The sequence below is a fragment of the Diplotaxodon limnothrissa genome, linkage group LG6, assembly GCF_057381915.1.
Source record: "Diplotaxodon limnothrissa isolate DT_005_m linkage group LG6, D_limnothrissa_male_GT1.1, whole genome shotgun sequence".
Taxonomy (NCBI): domain Eukaryota; kingdom Metazoa; phylum Chordata; class Actinopteri; order Cichliformes; family Cichlidae; genus Diplotaxodon; species Diplotaxodon limnothrissa.
This window is the reverse complement of record NC_140601.1, coordinates 7,796,627-7,810,564: the sequence shown is the minus strand read 5'-3', so window position 1 is coordinate 7,810,564 and position 13,938 is coordinate 7,796,627. Positions and strand designations below refer to the sequence as shown.

General features: G+C 40.9%; 1 protein-coding gene across 3 annotated transcripts in view; it reads right to left on the bottom strand.

Annotated features, from left to right (window-relative positions):
• cacna1ab (calcium channel, voltage-dependent, P/Q type, alpha 1A subunit, b) overlaps positions 1-13,938 on the bottom strand; it is a 108,615-nt gene that overhangs the window by 15,104 nt on the left and 79,573 nt on the right. For all 3 annotated transcript variants that reach the window (XM_085355563.1, XM_085355562.1, XM_085355561.1), the window contains 3 exons: positions 6,297-6,402; positions 5,873-5,980; positions 2,327-2,430 (listed from right to left, as the gene is read on the bottom strand). In XM_085355563.1, the coding sequence (XP_085211689.1) occupies positions 2,327-2,430; positions 5,873-5,980; positions 6,297-6,402 (318 nt within the window). The remainder of the gene's footprint in view (positions 1-2,326; positions 2,431-5,872; positions 5,981-6,296; positions 6,403-13,938) is intronic.

Here is a 13,938-nt window from a genome sequence, read left to right as displayed (position 1 = left end):
ATCAACCTGGATTGACCAAATAGGGAGAGCTTGACAGGTCAAAGTCTCTAGCTTCCTGGAAGGATAAATAGAAGACAGAAGGACACAGATGGCATGGAGGATGGGCACAAGGGACATCAGACAACATCCATGCCAAGGAAACAAAGTAGCCAACAAAGACAAAACAACAAAATACTGACAGACAACGATAACAAACAATGACTAAGACATTTCACACTTGACATGTGCACAGCAGGAATGAATGGAGGCAAAGAGGTAAACAGATGAGTTGTTAAAGAAAGGAGCCACCCTTAGCTTCTTTTATTAGTCATTTTAGGTCTAAAATAAATATTTGTCAATTTTACTTATTTTCTCTTTCTGATTTGGGGTCTGAGCAACAACAGGAAGCCGTCACGACCCGAACGCCTCACTGAGGACCCATCAGGAAGCATTCTGCCTCAACTGCCTCCTTTCAATGTGGAGGAGCAGCACCTGTACTCTGCCTGTGTGTGCAACCTCATTCTTCAGGGTCACTAACCACAGCTTGTGGCCATAAGTGAGGGTGGGAACATAGATCGACAGGTACAGCATCTAGATGAGGTCAAAGATATCACTGACGTTAAGTAACCTTAACCATTAACCATATGTTTTGAAGAAAAAACCCCTCAAGACTTTGGAGAACATTTTGCAAAAGCCCAAAGATCACACATTTTCATTGTACAGTGCTGCTAGACCTTAGAGCAGAGGTAGGGAACTCCAGGCCTCGAGAGCGGGTGTCCTGCAGGTTTTACATCTCAGTCTGGGTCAAAACACCTGAATCAAATGATTAGTTCATTACCAGCCTCTGGAGAACTTCAAGACATGTTGAGGAGATAATTTAGCCATTTAAATCAGCTGTGTTGGATCAAGGACACGTCTAAAACCTGCAGAACACCAGCTCTAGAGGCCTGGAGTTCTATACCTCTGCCTTAGAGGGTTAACCAAAAGTGGGCTTGTTGGCTCAGAAACTAAGGAAAGCAGCTTTCACTAGGGAGCACTTAAATCTGAAAAGCCACATCCAGGCAGTTCTGTTCACTAATTACTGTTTGCTGAAGAAATCAGCGTTCTATGTAAATGTGAAAATGTTCCATCATGCTGGATGTGAAAAATTAACTTCTGGCACGTGTGTTTCTTTTTCACTTGTGTGCCTTTATTGTGTGTGCATTGGCCACACATTGCACATTACAGAGGGTGGATAGTGTTACTTTAACGGCAGGATCCCAGTGGCAATGCTATGGGTAATGCCGCAGGGGGATGATAGGATGACTGAAAAGTGAAACCAAATGCCCAACCCTACTGGGTATCCAAACCTGATGCTACAGAAAAAAAAAGACTTCTCTAAATATACACGTGAAGATTGTGGGTGGATTCTTCCTTCAAAGCAGCACGGTAATATGAAAACAAAGACTGCAGCAGAAAAGAGGAAAGCAGTGGCGAGATAAAGTAGAGATGACGAGATGGTTAAAGTCATCGTGCACTGCTGATGTTGAGAGAGCTGGTGTCGAACTGTCCGTTCAGTCCGATGGGATAGCCTGCATTCAGGACACACGCTGTTTTTGACATGATGTAGTGTTGGTAAGAGAAAGGAACAACATACTCTCCATTCACCAATGCACTCCTTCATTCGACAAAATGGAAATCTGGAGACAAGACATGCATCTGAGTCAGTAAGAATGCGCCTGACACCATTTCATGGGCAAATCTAGGAGCGATTGCACAAGTGGAGAGATGTTTCCACACAAGCGAGTGCATCTTAAAGGCATTCATTGACACAAGGGGACCAGCACTGACAAGGAACAAAGGTAAGGCCATGTGGTATCATCATCATCATCACTGTTCAGAAGATTACAAGCAACAAAATCCTTAGTTTAACCTTTGGTTATGCTTTATCCTCCTTACCATGCTCAAATTATCCATGATACAAAACAAACAAAACAAGTGAAAGTGTGGGGGAGGGTCAAGTTGCTAACTGTCTGGAAAAGATTATATAAAATAACCCTTTTAGCAAGCTTTGTAAAATAATAGGCTTCTTGATCTCTTGGTTAGCCAAGAAAGCAAGAAGGTACTAGAAAAAGTATGCAGATTTTTAGAAGCATGCTAAAGAGACGGTACAGTGCAAGAGGGAGGTAACCTGTGCTCAGAAGTGTAGCTGGGAGTCAGCACAGGATTTAAATGTATAAGACATGTTTCTTATTCTTTTAAATCCATATCTGGCAGAAGAACGGCAAACAAGAGACGACCAGGAGGAGGAACACAAAAAGAAAAAAGTCTTTCGGTATTTGGAATATTTCTCTGGCTTGGAGTCTACCTGTTCCTCTCGCAGGGCCTGCAGCTTTTTCGTCTTGCTCTGCCGGTAGTACTCCATGATCATCATGGCAGCGTAGATTTTGCCCACCGTCAAGTCTGTGGCTGCTGAGAAAATGACAAGTTACCCTGCAAGATTAGACCCGAGTGTGATGGGACCCTGAGCCATGGGGGAGGGATGGGAGTGGGGGACAAGACACAAACACTGACAGAGAAATACACAACATGCATAATCCACCAGCAGCTGGACATCCTAGCTTAGCATTAAAAAATAAATAAAACTGTAACGTCAACAAAATACTCAGCATTTGCTTTTTCTGAGCTGAGGAGCTCCTAGCTTTAGTTGACAGAGGTACACGCCGAGAATATTTGATCAGAGGTTACTGATACTTCTGAGCAAAGAAAAACTTTAGTTTCAGCAGTTTTGGTATGTGGATAAATAAATCAAATATATAAATTAAATACATTAAAAGTTTACCAACCATTTAAGCAACTGGAAAGCTTTGGGTTTTGCTAGGAAGCATAAACACTTGACTCTGGACCAATAAAAGAAGGTAATGTGGTCTGATGAGCCCAGATTTACCCTGTTCTAGACTGATGGGCACGTCCCCGTATCATCGAGCGATGACGTTTTTCTCAAGAAGGCAGCAGCAGGGACAATTTCATGGTTTGAGCCAAGAGTTGTATCATGACCGCTTTCATACATTTCAGAATGTCAGTGGGACAGTTTGAGCTCTTGTTGGGAGAATAGGGACCAAATCTATTTAAACTGCTTCAGTCTGCACACAGTTACTGCTGCCACTGCAAGCCGATTTGCAACCCACCTCCACCCCAGCTTCTACATTTCATTCCATTATGACTTAATCAATGTCATGTTGACCCTATCTAATGTTTGTTATCAATGATGTCTGCTCTCGATTTTACTGGCGTTCTTCCCACCTTAGGATTTCCACATATGCGTTTTACAGGGTGGGAGGATCCCAGAACAAAGCCATCCCGGCAAATATGAAAACAAATGAATTCTTGGGAGAAATTTATGAGCAAGCACACAGTCTGAAAGTTCACATAGCAAATACCTTTAAATGTTAAAGGAGCATTTCTGGCAGTTCTTAAATTATATCTTGCTCATGAACACTGTAGCTTGTCATGTTTTAAAAAAAATTATATTGCACTTTCTAAGGGCAAATAAGAACCTGTATTACTTCATCAAAATACTTAACATTCAACAAACGAATAAATTTTTTTGTTTTTTTGAAGAATATCAGTAACCACTGTGCAAACATTCCCGAATGAAGCCTTAACTGAAACAAGGTTAAGCTCACTTGCTGGTGTACTACAGGCATATACGATATCACAACACAGTACAGTAACAAAGCTGGTAGTCTTTTCACAGGCAGATGCTGTTCTTATATCTTTTCAAAGGACATGCTCTTATTATTTCGCTATCATCTTATCATACAAGGAAAAGAAATTCCTTATAGATTAATATGAAGGCTTAGGACTAGGCAGCCACCTCATTAAGAAACGTGGACACCACAGCCAAGTGATCCCTGAGAAAAAAAGGAGCTCAATTTTTTTCCAAAAACTCCGGATACATATCCCCAGAGTTTGGGTGAAACACATAAATATTTAAAATCAGAAAAATATTGAGCTTTGTTTCGACTGTCTGTGAACAATGTGAATTACTAGATTACACCGCATACTTGTGGCGCCCTTTTCAAAGTGGCGTGGCTAAAAGTCTTCGAGCATTAAAACTGATATTAATGTGTGATAAGATATGACCACACATATCTTATATCTCAATCAATTCCATGCAAGTACTAAGAAGTAAACATGCACTATATACATTTTCATAAACTTATTTTTAACCAATCAGGCTTTACATTCATTACATTTGTATAAAGGTTTAATCCTAAAGTCTTCCTGTAGTGAAAAGACTTCTATAGAGGATCTTCTATAGTAGGCACCTCCTGATAACAGGAATGACTGAATGGGTGGATAGTTTCATGGTGTGGGTTTGTGTCCTGCTGTTTCTACTCTTATGTGATGTGTCTGTGTGCCCATGTGAATCTAAGTATGGTATGCTGTATCTGTACATGTTATCTGAAGGGTAATCCCATTTAAAATCAATGAAAGCTGAATAAAGTTCCCACCTTTTTTATGTACAATCACTTAAGTATAGTTAGTGAAGGCATATCAAATTTTACTTTACTATAAACACTTTTTCAACTACATGAGGGTGAGTCAAAACGTTGGTCCCTTAGTTTGCTGAATTTGAGCCCTTGTGTCTTTATGAGATAACCTCTGCGTATTCAACTTACAACAAAAGCCATCTTCAGGACTAAATTTATCTGATCAATGTGATATGCCCAGACTATATTATGGAACATGTGAGCACTAATGATGCTCTTCCATTTCAGAGCCATAAGCTATATTAGCAGATTACAGTGACACAGGAGTTACAGCTAGAAGCTGAGCCTGATACCAAAACACAAGGACGAAGTACAAGTAATCAGTTTTTCACATTGTTGTGGAGGAATTTTGGCCCACTGTTGCTTTTGTTCACTGAAGTCTGCAGGCATTCATTTAACTCTCCACAGCATTTTAATCAGGTTGCAGTCTGGACTTCATTGCAGCACCTTGATCTTTTTCTTTTTCTATTGTAGATTTGTTTCTGTGCTTGGAATCACTGACCTGCTGTATGTTGGGCCAAGCTTTAGCTGTGGGAGACACAGCCTCACATTTGAATGAGTTCATGGTGGACTGAATGAGTGCAAGGTGCCCAGGTCCCATTGCTGTAAAAAAAATCCCAAATCATCACTCCACCACCGTGCTTGACAGCTAGTATGAGGTGTTGTTGATGACGACATACTAATTTTTTGGAGCTAGTCATTATAGTCCAACACTTTTACTTTGGTTGTCCTGTAGAAAATGTACACAGAATCCTACAAGGAGGTAAAAAGGAGACCTTTTGTATTAACATTTTAACCAAGTTTATCCAAAATGCCCAATTTTGAAGTTTTCCCCAGTGAATGATCAGAAAACAAGTAAAACTTCCCAGTTACCAAATGATTTAGTGCCACAAATTATTCTCTCCTGGACCTGGAGTTAAAATTATTCAAATTGATTAAGTGCTAAATTTTGACCCAACCTCATGTACAGTGAAGGCTTTGAAGTAACTTTGAAAACTTCTAAAGTGTAAAGTTAACTGGATTTGGATTCATTAAATAACTGACCTTGAACACAAATGACACGGTGTGACAAAGAGGCATCATCCATCTAAATTTACCGCCCAATTGATGATATTAGTCTGGCTTTATGCATGTACTATTTTGCTCTGGCCCAAAGTATTGGAGCAACATTTGCAAAGAATTTACATTTGTAAATCTATGCATGTGTGTAAGTACTGTTAATGTGTGTGTTTTTTGTTGTTGTTCCCCGATCAGGAGATGCAAAGCAGTGAATGACACTGGCTGGTAGAAGCTTTCCTCTTGGTGAGTTGGTGATCGGACACACACACACCACTTTGTGCTGTTTTCCAACAACTTACCCTTGTGAGGGGTAACCAGCAAGTCCAGTGTCTTCTGCGATAGGTTGGGCCAGATAGCCATCATCTCCTTTCTAAGCTCTGCATCCATCTGGTGCTTATCTGCACCACCTGGGTAGCATGTACCAAAAGCGTCCATGCACACACATTGAAAATTTGTAGACACATGGAGACGTCCGACCACATGTGAAGAGCCCCCAGACACAAAAAGAGCAAGGTACCGACCAAAAGAGAGGCACAATGGCATGAAATCCAAAAAGAAATATATTTATCCATTCAGGCATCCAAACATTCACCCAAAAACAAAAAAGTAATTTGTTAGCAATTTGTCATATTTGCTACAATAATCTAAAACATACTTCTCAAGAGAAAGAGACAGAAACTGTGAAGAAAGAGACTCAAAGTGTCACAGTACTTCATACCATACCCTTAGCAATCTTTATGTCCAGTGCTGTCCTTATCAGAGCCATGAGCGTGGAGTTAAAATGCACCGTGCTGTCATCAGCAACTGGTAGATCCATGCGCAGCAGCCTCTGTGGAAAGCCAGTCAGGGATGAGAGGATGAGAAAGGGATGTGTCCCTGCTGAACTGTGGTGTGCCTGAACCTCCAGGAAGGGGAGGGGATGAGGGGTTGGGGGCAGGGTTGAGAGAGCTCCATAGACTACAGCCAATTCCAGCTGGACCGGATTTGCCCAGGTTTTAGTCAATATTCCCTGAGAGAGATTAGAATTAAGGCACAGATGCCTGGGTGTAGAGTCAGTGAATCCTCTGATAAAGGTGTGCCATATAGAGTGACTCTTGAGAATTCGTGGGTTAAGTCTGTTGCACAGCTTTGCTAATTTTTTGCATTGGCAAGTGCAAGAGCATTTACGTGATGACAGAATGTTGAATAGTCGAGTTCCAGTGTCTCCTGTTTCTTTTTTTTCCAGTGATACTCTACGAAACAGCACAGCTATATCCAATGAGGGCCATCTGCTGCTAAGCAACTGTGAGAGCTGAGAACCACAAGGAAGAACAATCGGAGCCGAAATGGCCTCCGACCCAACCTGTGCCCATGTTCCCTAAATGTGTGAATGCATGGGTGCATTTACACATCTCTGTTGTTACACACATATAGATAGATATAACAGTACACATACACAGACCCGACCCCCCCACCCCCCACCCTACCCCAACAATCATCCCTTCCCTCTACACTTACACACAATTATTTGCACAGACTCCAATTAAGAGTGCTTAATTGGAGTCCTTTAGAGACAAAATAAGTTGACTGAAGAACAATAACAGTATCACTGGTGTAATTCTGCTATTTTTCAGGAGACTGCTGTGGTTTTGTTTAACTGAGGCAACTGCTATAGAGCTCCCCCTACCTCTAAAGAGGTTCCCTGTCTTTACATGTCTATACCAGGTAAAACCAATGGAGAAACCTGCAGATAGAACTGAACAAGCTAGGCCAGCTGGGGTCGCTTGCCGTTCCTATCTTGACCAGTTAACATCCATCAGATTTACCTACGAACATGAGCGTTGGGCACTCACGATGGCAAGCACGGTAGTACGATGGCGGTGGAGTTGTGTACGTGCTCTTGTGTTCCTGAGTGTGTGCAAGTGTCGGGCATGCCCAAAGCCAAGTGTGCAGCAGGCAGAGGGCATCGGCCAACATCCACAGCGCTCGACAGGCAACAGGCAGGCAGGCTCGATGTCGCCCATAGCCATGCGACAAAGAGGATTTCATGCAACACCCCATCAAAAAATCCAACAAACCCGGACACAGCATGCAACATGCATTTACTTCACTCCCACTATCTAAGCCCAAACTCTTCCCACCCAGCCCACTACTCCCCATTACTTCCCTTAAAACCCACTTTTACAATACAAGCAGCCGTGCATCCGCGCAAAGAGAGTATCCTCAATCCAATCGGATTGATCCTACTGATTGACAGGTAATTTCACACTTTTTGGATTCTTCTTTTGTTTTCTCCTTCTACTTTTTACATTCATGGCTGCCCTAAAGTCAAATTGGACAGCGAGGTGTTACTTCGTATCAAGTCAAGATCTCTCTCAATGCCAGACGGGTGCAGTGTTTTAAGGGGGTGTAAGAGTTAGAGAGGATTAGAGTTGTGGCATTCCCTGAAAGAAGAAAAAAATCATATAGAAGTTTAAAAAACAGATGATTGAAGTTCTGTTTTTTCTGTTTATTTTATTTATTTTTTTGGTTTTGGACCAACCAGACTTTGTGGTAATAGAGCTGTAGGGTAAGGGGACCGGGGCGTATCAAAGGGGACACATGGCAGGGATAACAGTTAGTCGGGCTAAACTAGTCAACTCTAAGCTTGGTCATGAGATGTAGTTACAGATAAAAAGGTAAAGGTGAGAATGAGCAGGGAGAGGAGGGTTGTGAAAACACTGAAAGAGTAAAAGAGGAATCAGGAGAACGTGAGTCAGTGTGATTTAAACTGAGAGGAGAACTGAGAGTGTGTGTGTAGATAGAAAAGAGAAAAGAGAGGCTGAAAATTACAGAACACGACAAAAGATAAAGACGAAGACTAAAAACAACACTGACAGAGGTCAGTTCAAAAGAGACAATCTGTCGTAGCAATACACATTTAACAGCTTTTTCTTTTTTTACTTTGAGTAAAGGGCTTTGTGTCCACTAAAGTGAAGATCAAGAACTTTGCCTAAATATTAAGGGCAATGTAAACCTTCCCCTCTTTATTCATTAACTGTTTCTCATATCACAAGGTTCTTTAATTGACTTCTTTTTGTCGGATTTGTGTAAATGAATACTGGAAGGTTCTGATGGCTGAAGTATGTGATGGGTGCTAGTGCCAAGACAGTTTGACATACTGGAGAGGAAACCAAGAGAAAGAACAGGAAGGAGAGGTAAAGTGGAGACAGAGTGGGCTTGACAGAGGGATGTAATGAAGGAGTGAAGATGGCTCCTAATTGGTGACAGACAAGTGGATGTAGAAGTAGAAAGACAGAAGAATGTGAGGGAAAGGATGGCTGGCAGGCAGAAGGTCAGTGGAGAGAAGAGGAAAACAGAGGAAAAGGAAGAATGAGAGAGGCAAATGGATAGTACAAAGATTACTGACATCCAGATTCAAAAGAAATGAGTAACGCTGGAGATTTTCTAATAATTGTTAAAATTACTGCTTTTCACTCACCACATATAATAAATGGGAGGCTACTGTACACACAGATATTTGGAGATAAGTGGATCGACTGCACGTACAGATAATTGACTTTAGGAGTCATATCAGGTGTAGCTCATTACAGGAGCAGGCAGATCTGCTGCAGATGACTGTACTGTATTTATTCTTATTGTATTCTAATTTTTGCGTCATAACTTTTGCACTGTCCACTTCCTGCTGTGACAAAACAAATTTCCCACGTGTGGGACTAATAAAGGTTATCTTATCTTATCTTATCTTATCTTAACTTATCTAATTTGGTGCTGGCTAAACAGAGTTGGCCAATTCATTAAGTATTTGCGTGAATTAGTGACTGTTGTTTCTTGGGAAATAATTTTAAGGGACTTTTTTTTTTGCTGTGAATTCTTCAAATAATTAACATATTTGTAATAACTTTGCAAAAATTTAAAGTAAAGTAAAATTTTGAGGTAATAAAAGACATTTAAACCATTTTGGAATAAAGTTGTAACATTACAAAAGCTGGAAATAGTGAAGTACGGTCAGTACTTTCTGGATACACTGTAGCTATCGATTCCCAACTTTCTGAGCTACTATTTCTGAGCTCCTGCTTCAGGTAAGCAGCATGTTTCTAATTTCTTTTTTCAACCAACACCATCGCATGTGAGAGATTAGATCCTTTCACGCCAACCCTACAAAGAAGACCGTGACCATAAATATTACTATTTTTTAAAGAGTATAACATTTCAATAACTATAGTGTGGTTCACCAAAAAGGGAACACAGTCATTATTAATAATTTTCCAGTAGTGTATTTTACAACCTACTCACTTGTGAGTAGCTTTGTTTCGTCTCCCTTCTTCTCAGTCCTCGCGACAAATAAATTGAATAAAACTGAATAAAAAATTGACATGAATTTTCTGTGAAAAGTGAACCACAAAACCCTTTAAGCTGCTGCTGAATTTCTAGGTGTAAGTAACATATTTCCTGATTTTAATTAAAAAAAAAGCTTAATTAGATGTCATTTAAAAAAATAAATAATCAGAGAAATCACTTCCCTCCTGGTTGAAGCACAAAAAGCACCAAACCATCTTGTCAACAGTGTTTTAGTGAATCTGGATGGCAATAAGAAGAAGGACAGGTTGAGAAGGACTCAGCTGAGGTGTAAAGAGAGAGTAGACAATAAGACGAAGAGACAGTGAATGCTGAAATGCTCAATCCAAATCTCTACACTGGTGGTCTGAGGAACAAAGAAGCCAGAGATGCTTGAATGTCAAAAAATCATCTTGAAAAATGAGGAAAAAAACTACAAGGGCCAGAACATGGTTGTATAAGCATTGTATATGTGTATGGTAATGTGTGTGTGCGTGTATATAATACACAGAATAATAGAGCCATCCACAGGAATAAGAGGCACAGAGGTTTGAAGACAGAAACCACTGCCGGTCCTTCTGTACCCGCATCGTAAGCAAATATTGCACTGCGTGAACAAAACCCTTAATAAAATTATCTCAATTTAAGTGTTGCTTGTATATGTTTCCTGAAATAAATCAATGGCGTGTGGAAATTATGTATTTTTCACAAATTTTCAAGCATGATTTCACTGCACTAAAAATTTCTATAAGCATTTTATAGGACATAATTTTAAAATGCAAACCTGCAATAAATAATGAATAAATGTAGATTAAGTAGATGTATATATTTTAAAACAATTTTTTTTCTTAAGTTTGAATATTTCAGAACAAAATAGGCTATAAATAAATGAAAACTGAAAGTAGTCATTAATATTTAGTGGACTTACTTACACCAATCTAAAAACACATGGACGTCTGAAAGTTTTCTTACTTTCTAAGTTACACCTGTGCTTTAACTGTGTTTTGCTTGCGTCCGTGCAGGTTGCAGAAGGACTGGCAAAGCCTCCTCCGTTCCCTTACTCCTGTGGCTTGACGGGAGGAAATCAAAGAAAGAGGACTGACTACCAATCCACTATCACTGCACTTCACGACAAAAGCCCATCCCTCCATCCCCGCGGTCGGAGAGAAAGAAGAGAGGACAGCGCTCACCACCACCACAACCACCACTAACAGACAATGAGGAGAACACCGCTGGGAGGAGGGAGGGAAGAAGGGAGGGAGGTGGAGGAGAGTGGGTAAGAAGGAGGAGGAGGAAAAGGGACAGGGAGGCTTGAGCAAATGAAAGAGAAGAGGTTCTCTTCCCCAGCGATGGGGAGGCTGAAGAACGGAGACTTTATGGATGGGGAAAAGGAGGAAGAAATGAATGATGGGAGAGGGGAGGGAGAGGAGGAGGTGAGGGTGGTGGCTGAGGGGGGTGGAGGGGTAAGGTGGGGGGCGAGTCTACCTTATAGGCGACCCGGGCGGGACACCTCTTCCCGAGGCCTAGCGGCGGACACATGTGTCTTAGCATCTGATACATGTCTGTGTAACTGATCCGGCCGCTGGAGTGGCCACGAACACACATACACACACGCACACACAAACACACACACGTGCACCATATATGCACATGCATCCAACACCCCATACGCCAACACACCCACACCAGACAAAACAAAGACGGACGACGTAAAAACGTAAGAAAGAAAAACAATGGGGGGAGGGAGGAAGAGGAGGATTAAGAGGGAAGGACGGAGACAGACAGACAGAGGTGTGTTCGGGGGAGACATGAGGAGAAATAAAAAGAAACCGACAAAGGAAAGGAAGAGGGGGGGAAACAAATACACAGAGGTTATTGTTTTGATCACTGTGGATATGTGGTTGCTGTGGTGAGAGAAAAAGAGAAGGAAAGAGAACGAGAGAGAAAGAGGGGGTGTGTTACGTGGCTTCTAGTTTGATATATTGTAACGTTAGTGGAGAGAAGAGGAGGGAAGGGAGGAAGGCAGGGAGAAAGGTTAGGGAAGGGGAGGGTTGGAGGAGGTGTTATTTAGTTTAGTTACTTGCTATTAAGATACCGTTCTATGCGAGTCGAAAAGGGGATTTGAGTGGGTATTTTTTTTCGTTAAAAGTCGGTGCCCTCTTTCGCCGCTCGGATAGAACTGGCAGCGGGGCTTCTAGCAGGCAAAGAAAGCACCGCTGCAGAGATCGGAGTGAGTCACAGTGACAAGTCAATGCAGTCCATTATTGAGGCTTAGTCTCCACCAGGAACCTCCACTCACAGCTGTGCCTTTAGATGTTCAGGGGAGCCCTCCCTCAAGATGGGAAAGGTCACGACACATTTACAACAAGGGTAGCAGCTGAGTAGAAGGTATTCAAAAAGTTTTGGTTGTTTGAGAACCATTAGTTGTTTATAATACAATAAAATGCAACTGAATTAGCCTGTCCAGATAGCTTGTACCTATTAGTTTAGGTTGAATGAAGTGGAATATCTACTGAAGGGTACAAAGCACCTCAAAAAGAACCATTCAGTTTCAAAGTACTTCAATTTCGCAGCTGTTCAGCAGTAATAATCAAAAGACGTACTGTTAGAAAGAGTGGATTTGAGAGTTTTGCGTAATTGCTAGAGGCTGCCATGCCTCCAGACATGCTCGCAAAAGTATAGGATGAGTTTGATTATCATATGGATGTATGTTATGCATCCGGAGGGAGACACATCGAGCACTTGTGAACATCGTAAGTAAAGCTTTTTATTCAGCCATGTATTTAAAACTTTACTACAAAGTTCTATGTCTATTACTTAAACAAATATAGCCTTTTGAAATTGGGTGGTTCTTCCGATACACCCTGTATACAACAGGTCTCATACTACAGACATATTAGACGTCTCACAACTCAAATATAACTAAGTCAATAGAGGACAAGAACAACTTAACAAATGGAAAGGTGTAACATTGTGAACACACATATCTGCAGCCCGATGCAGATTGTTTGGGTTTTTTAACTGTTAAATACTACAATGTGAATTAAAAATAAATTGTAAGTTCACTTCAACTGGCTACTTAGCAGTAGCTTCAAAAAGCAAATATAAACGGTATGACTAACAAATCTTCCCACGAACCTCTGCTGACACAAGCAGTTACTAAGAGGTACCTGATGGACACAAGACTATTTTTAATGTCAAGAGTCCTCGCCCCAAACCACACACACACCCTGCCCCTTTCTTTTTTGTCCCCCACACACCAGAGCCACAAACAGAGCAAGTTTGGCCATCTCATCACAGTACTTCAGATAACAGTTACCCAACTCCTGCAGATTGATTTTACATGAAAATTATACTTAAAGAACTATAGGAGGTCGTTTGATAGCTGATTTGTTGTCTTATGAAACTAGTTAATAGTAGCTAGTCCTTTTAGCTTTAGGAAAAGTATTGCAAAAGTATGTTTAACTTCGATATTACTGTGCTAAAAGTACAGGGTGCATTTTATATAAAGGTAATGTAACAGGCTAAATACTGGTTTTGGTGTGTCTAATTTTTAAAGCCACTACGTGTACTGGTTTGAAAGTCCATACAAGTTAAGAAGGGTTTAGAAAAGAAGCTACTCAAAAAAAAAAACCCTTTCAATCATTATATTTATCATTTACCATTATATCTGAAACAACCTTTTGTGCTACAAGGACAACCCAATAAGGAAGTGAAGAAAAACTGCAATTCCTCAACTGGACACTTGAGGCTGACTCCAGTCCATTATTGAGAAAATCCATCTTAGTTTATACTTCGACTTTGAATAAATGTAGAGCCTACCATACACACTATACAAGTAGACAATGCTGTTAGCATTTATCCCCGTGCTCTGCAATTTTACCACCAACACCAGGTGGCAGTGAAGTTTCCTCTCTTCCATTCTCAATCACCAAATTAATTTCCAGTTACTAAAAAATTAGTAACTGGAAATCCATATAAACAAATGCTGATCACAATGGGCCATTCACAGCCTTGTGACCTGAGCTGATGTGACATGCTGCTACAT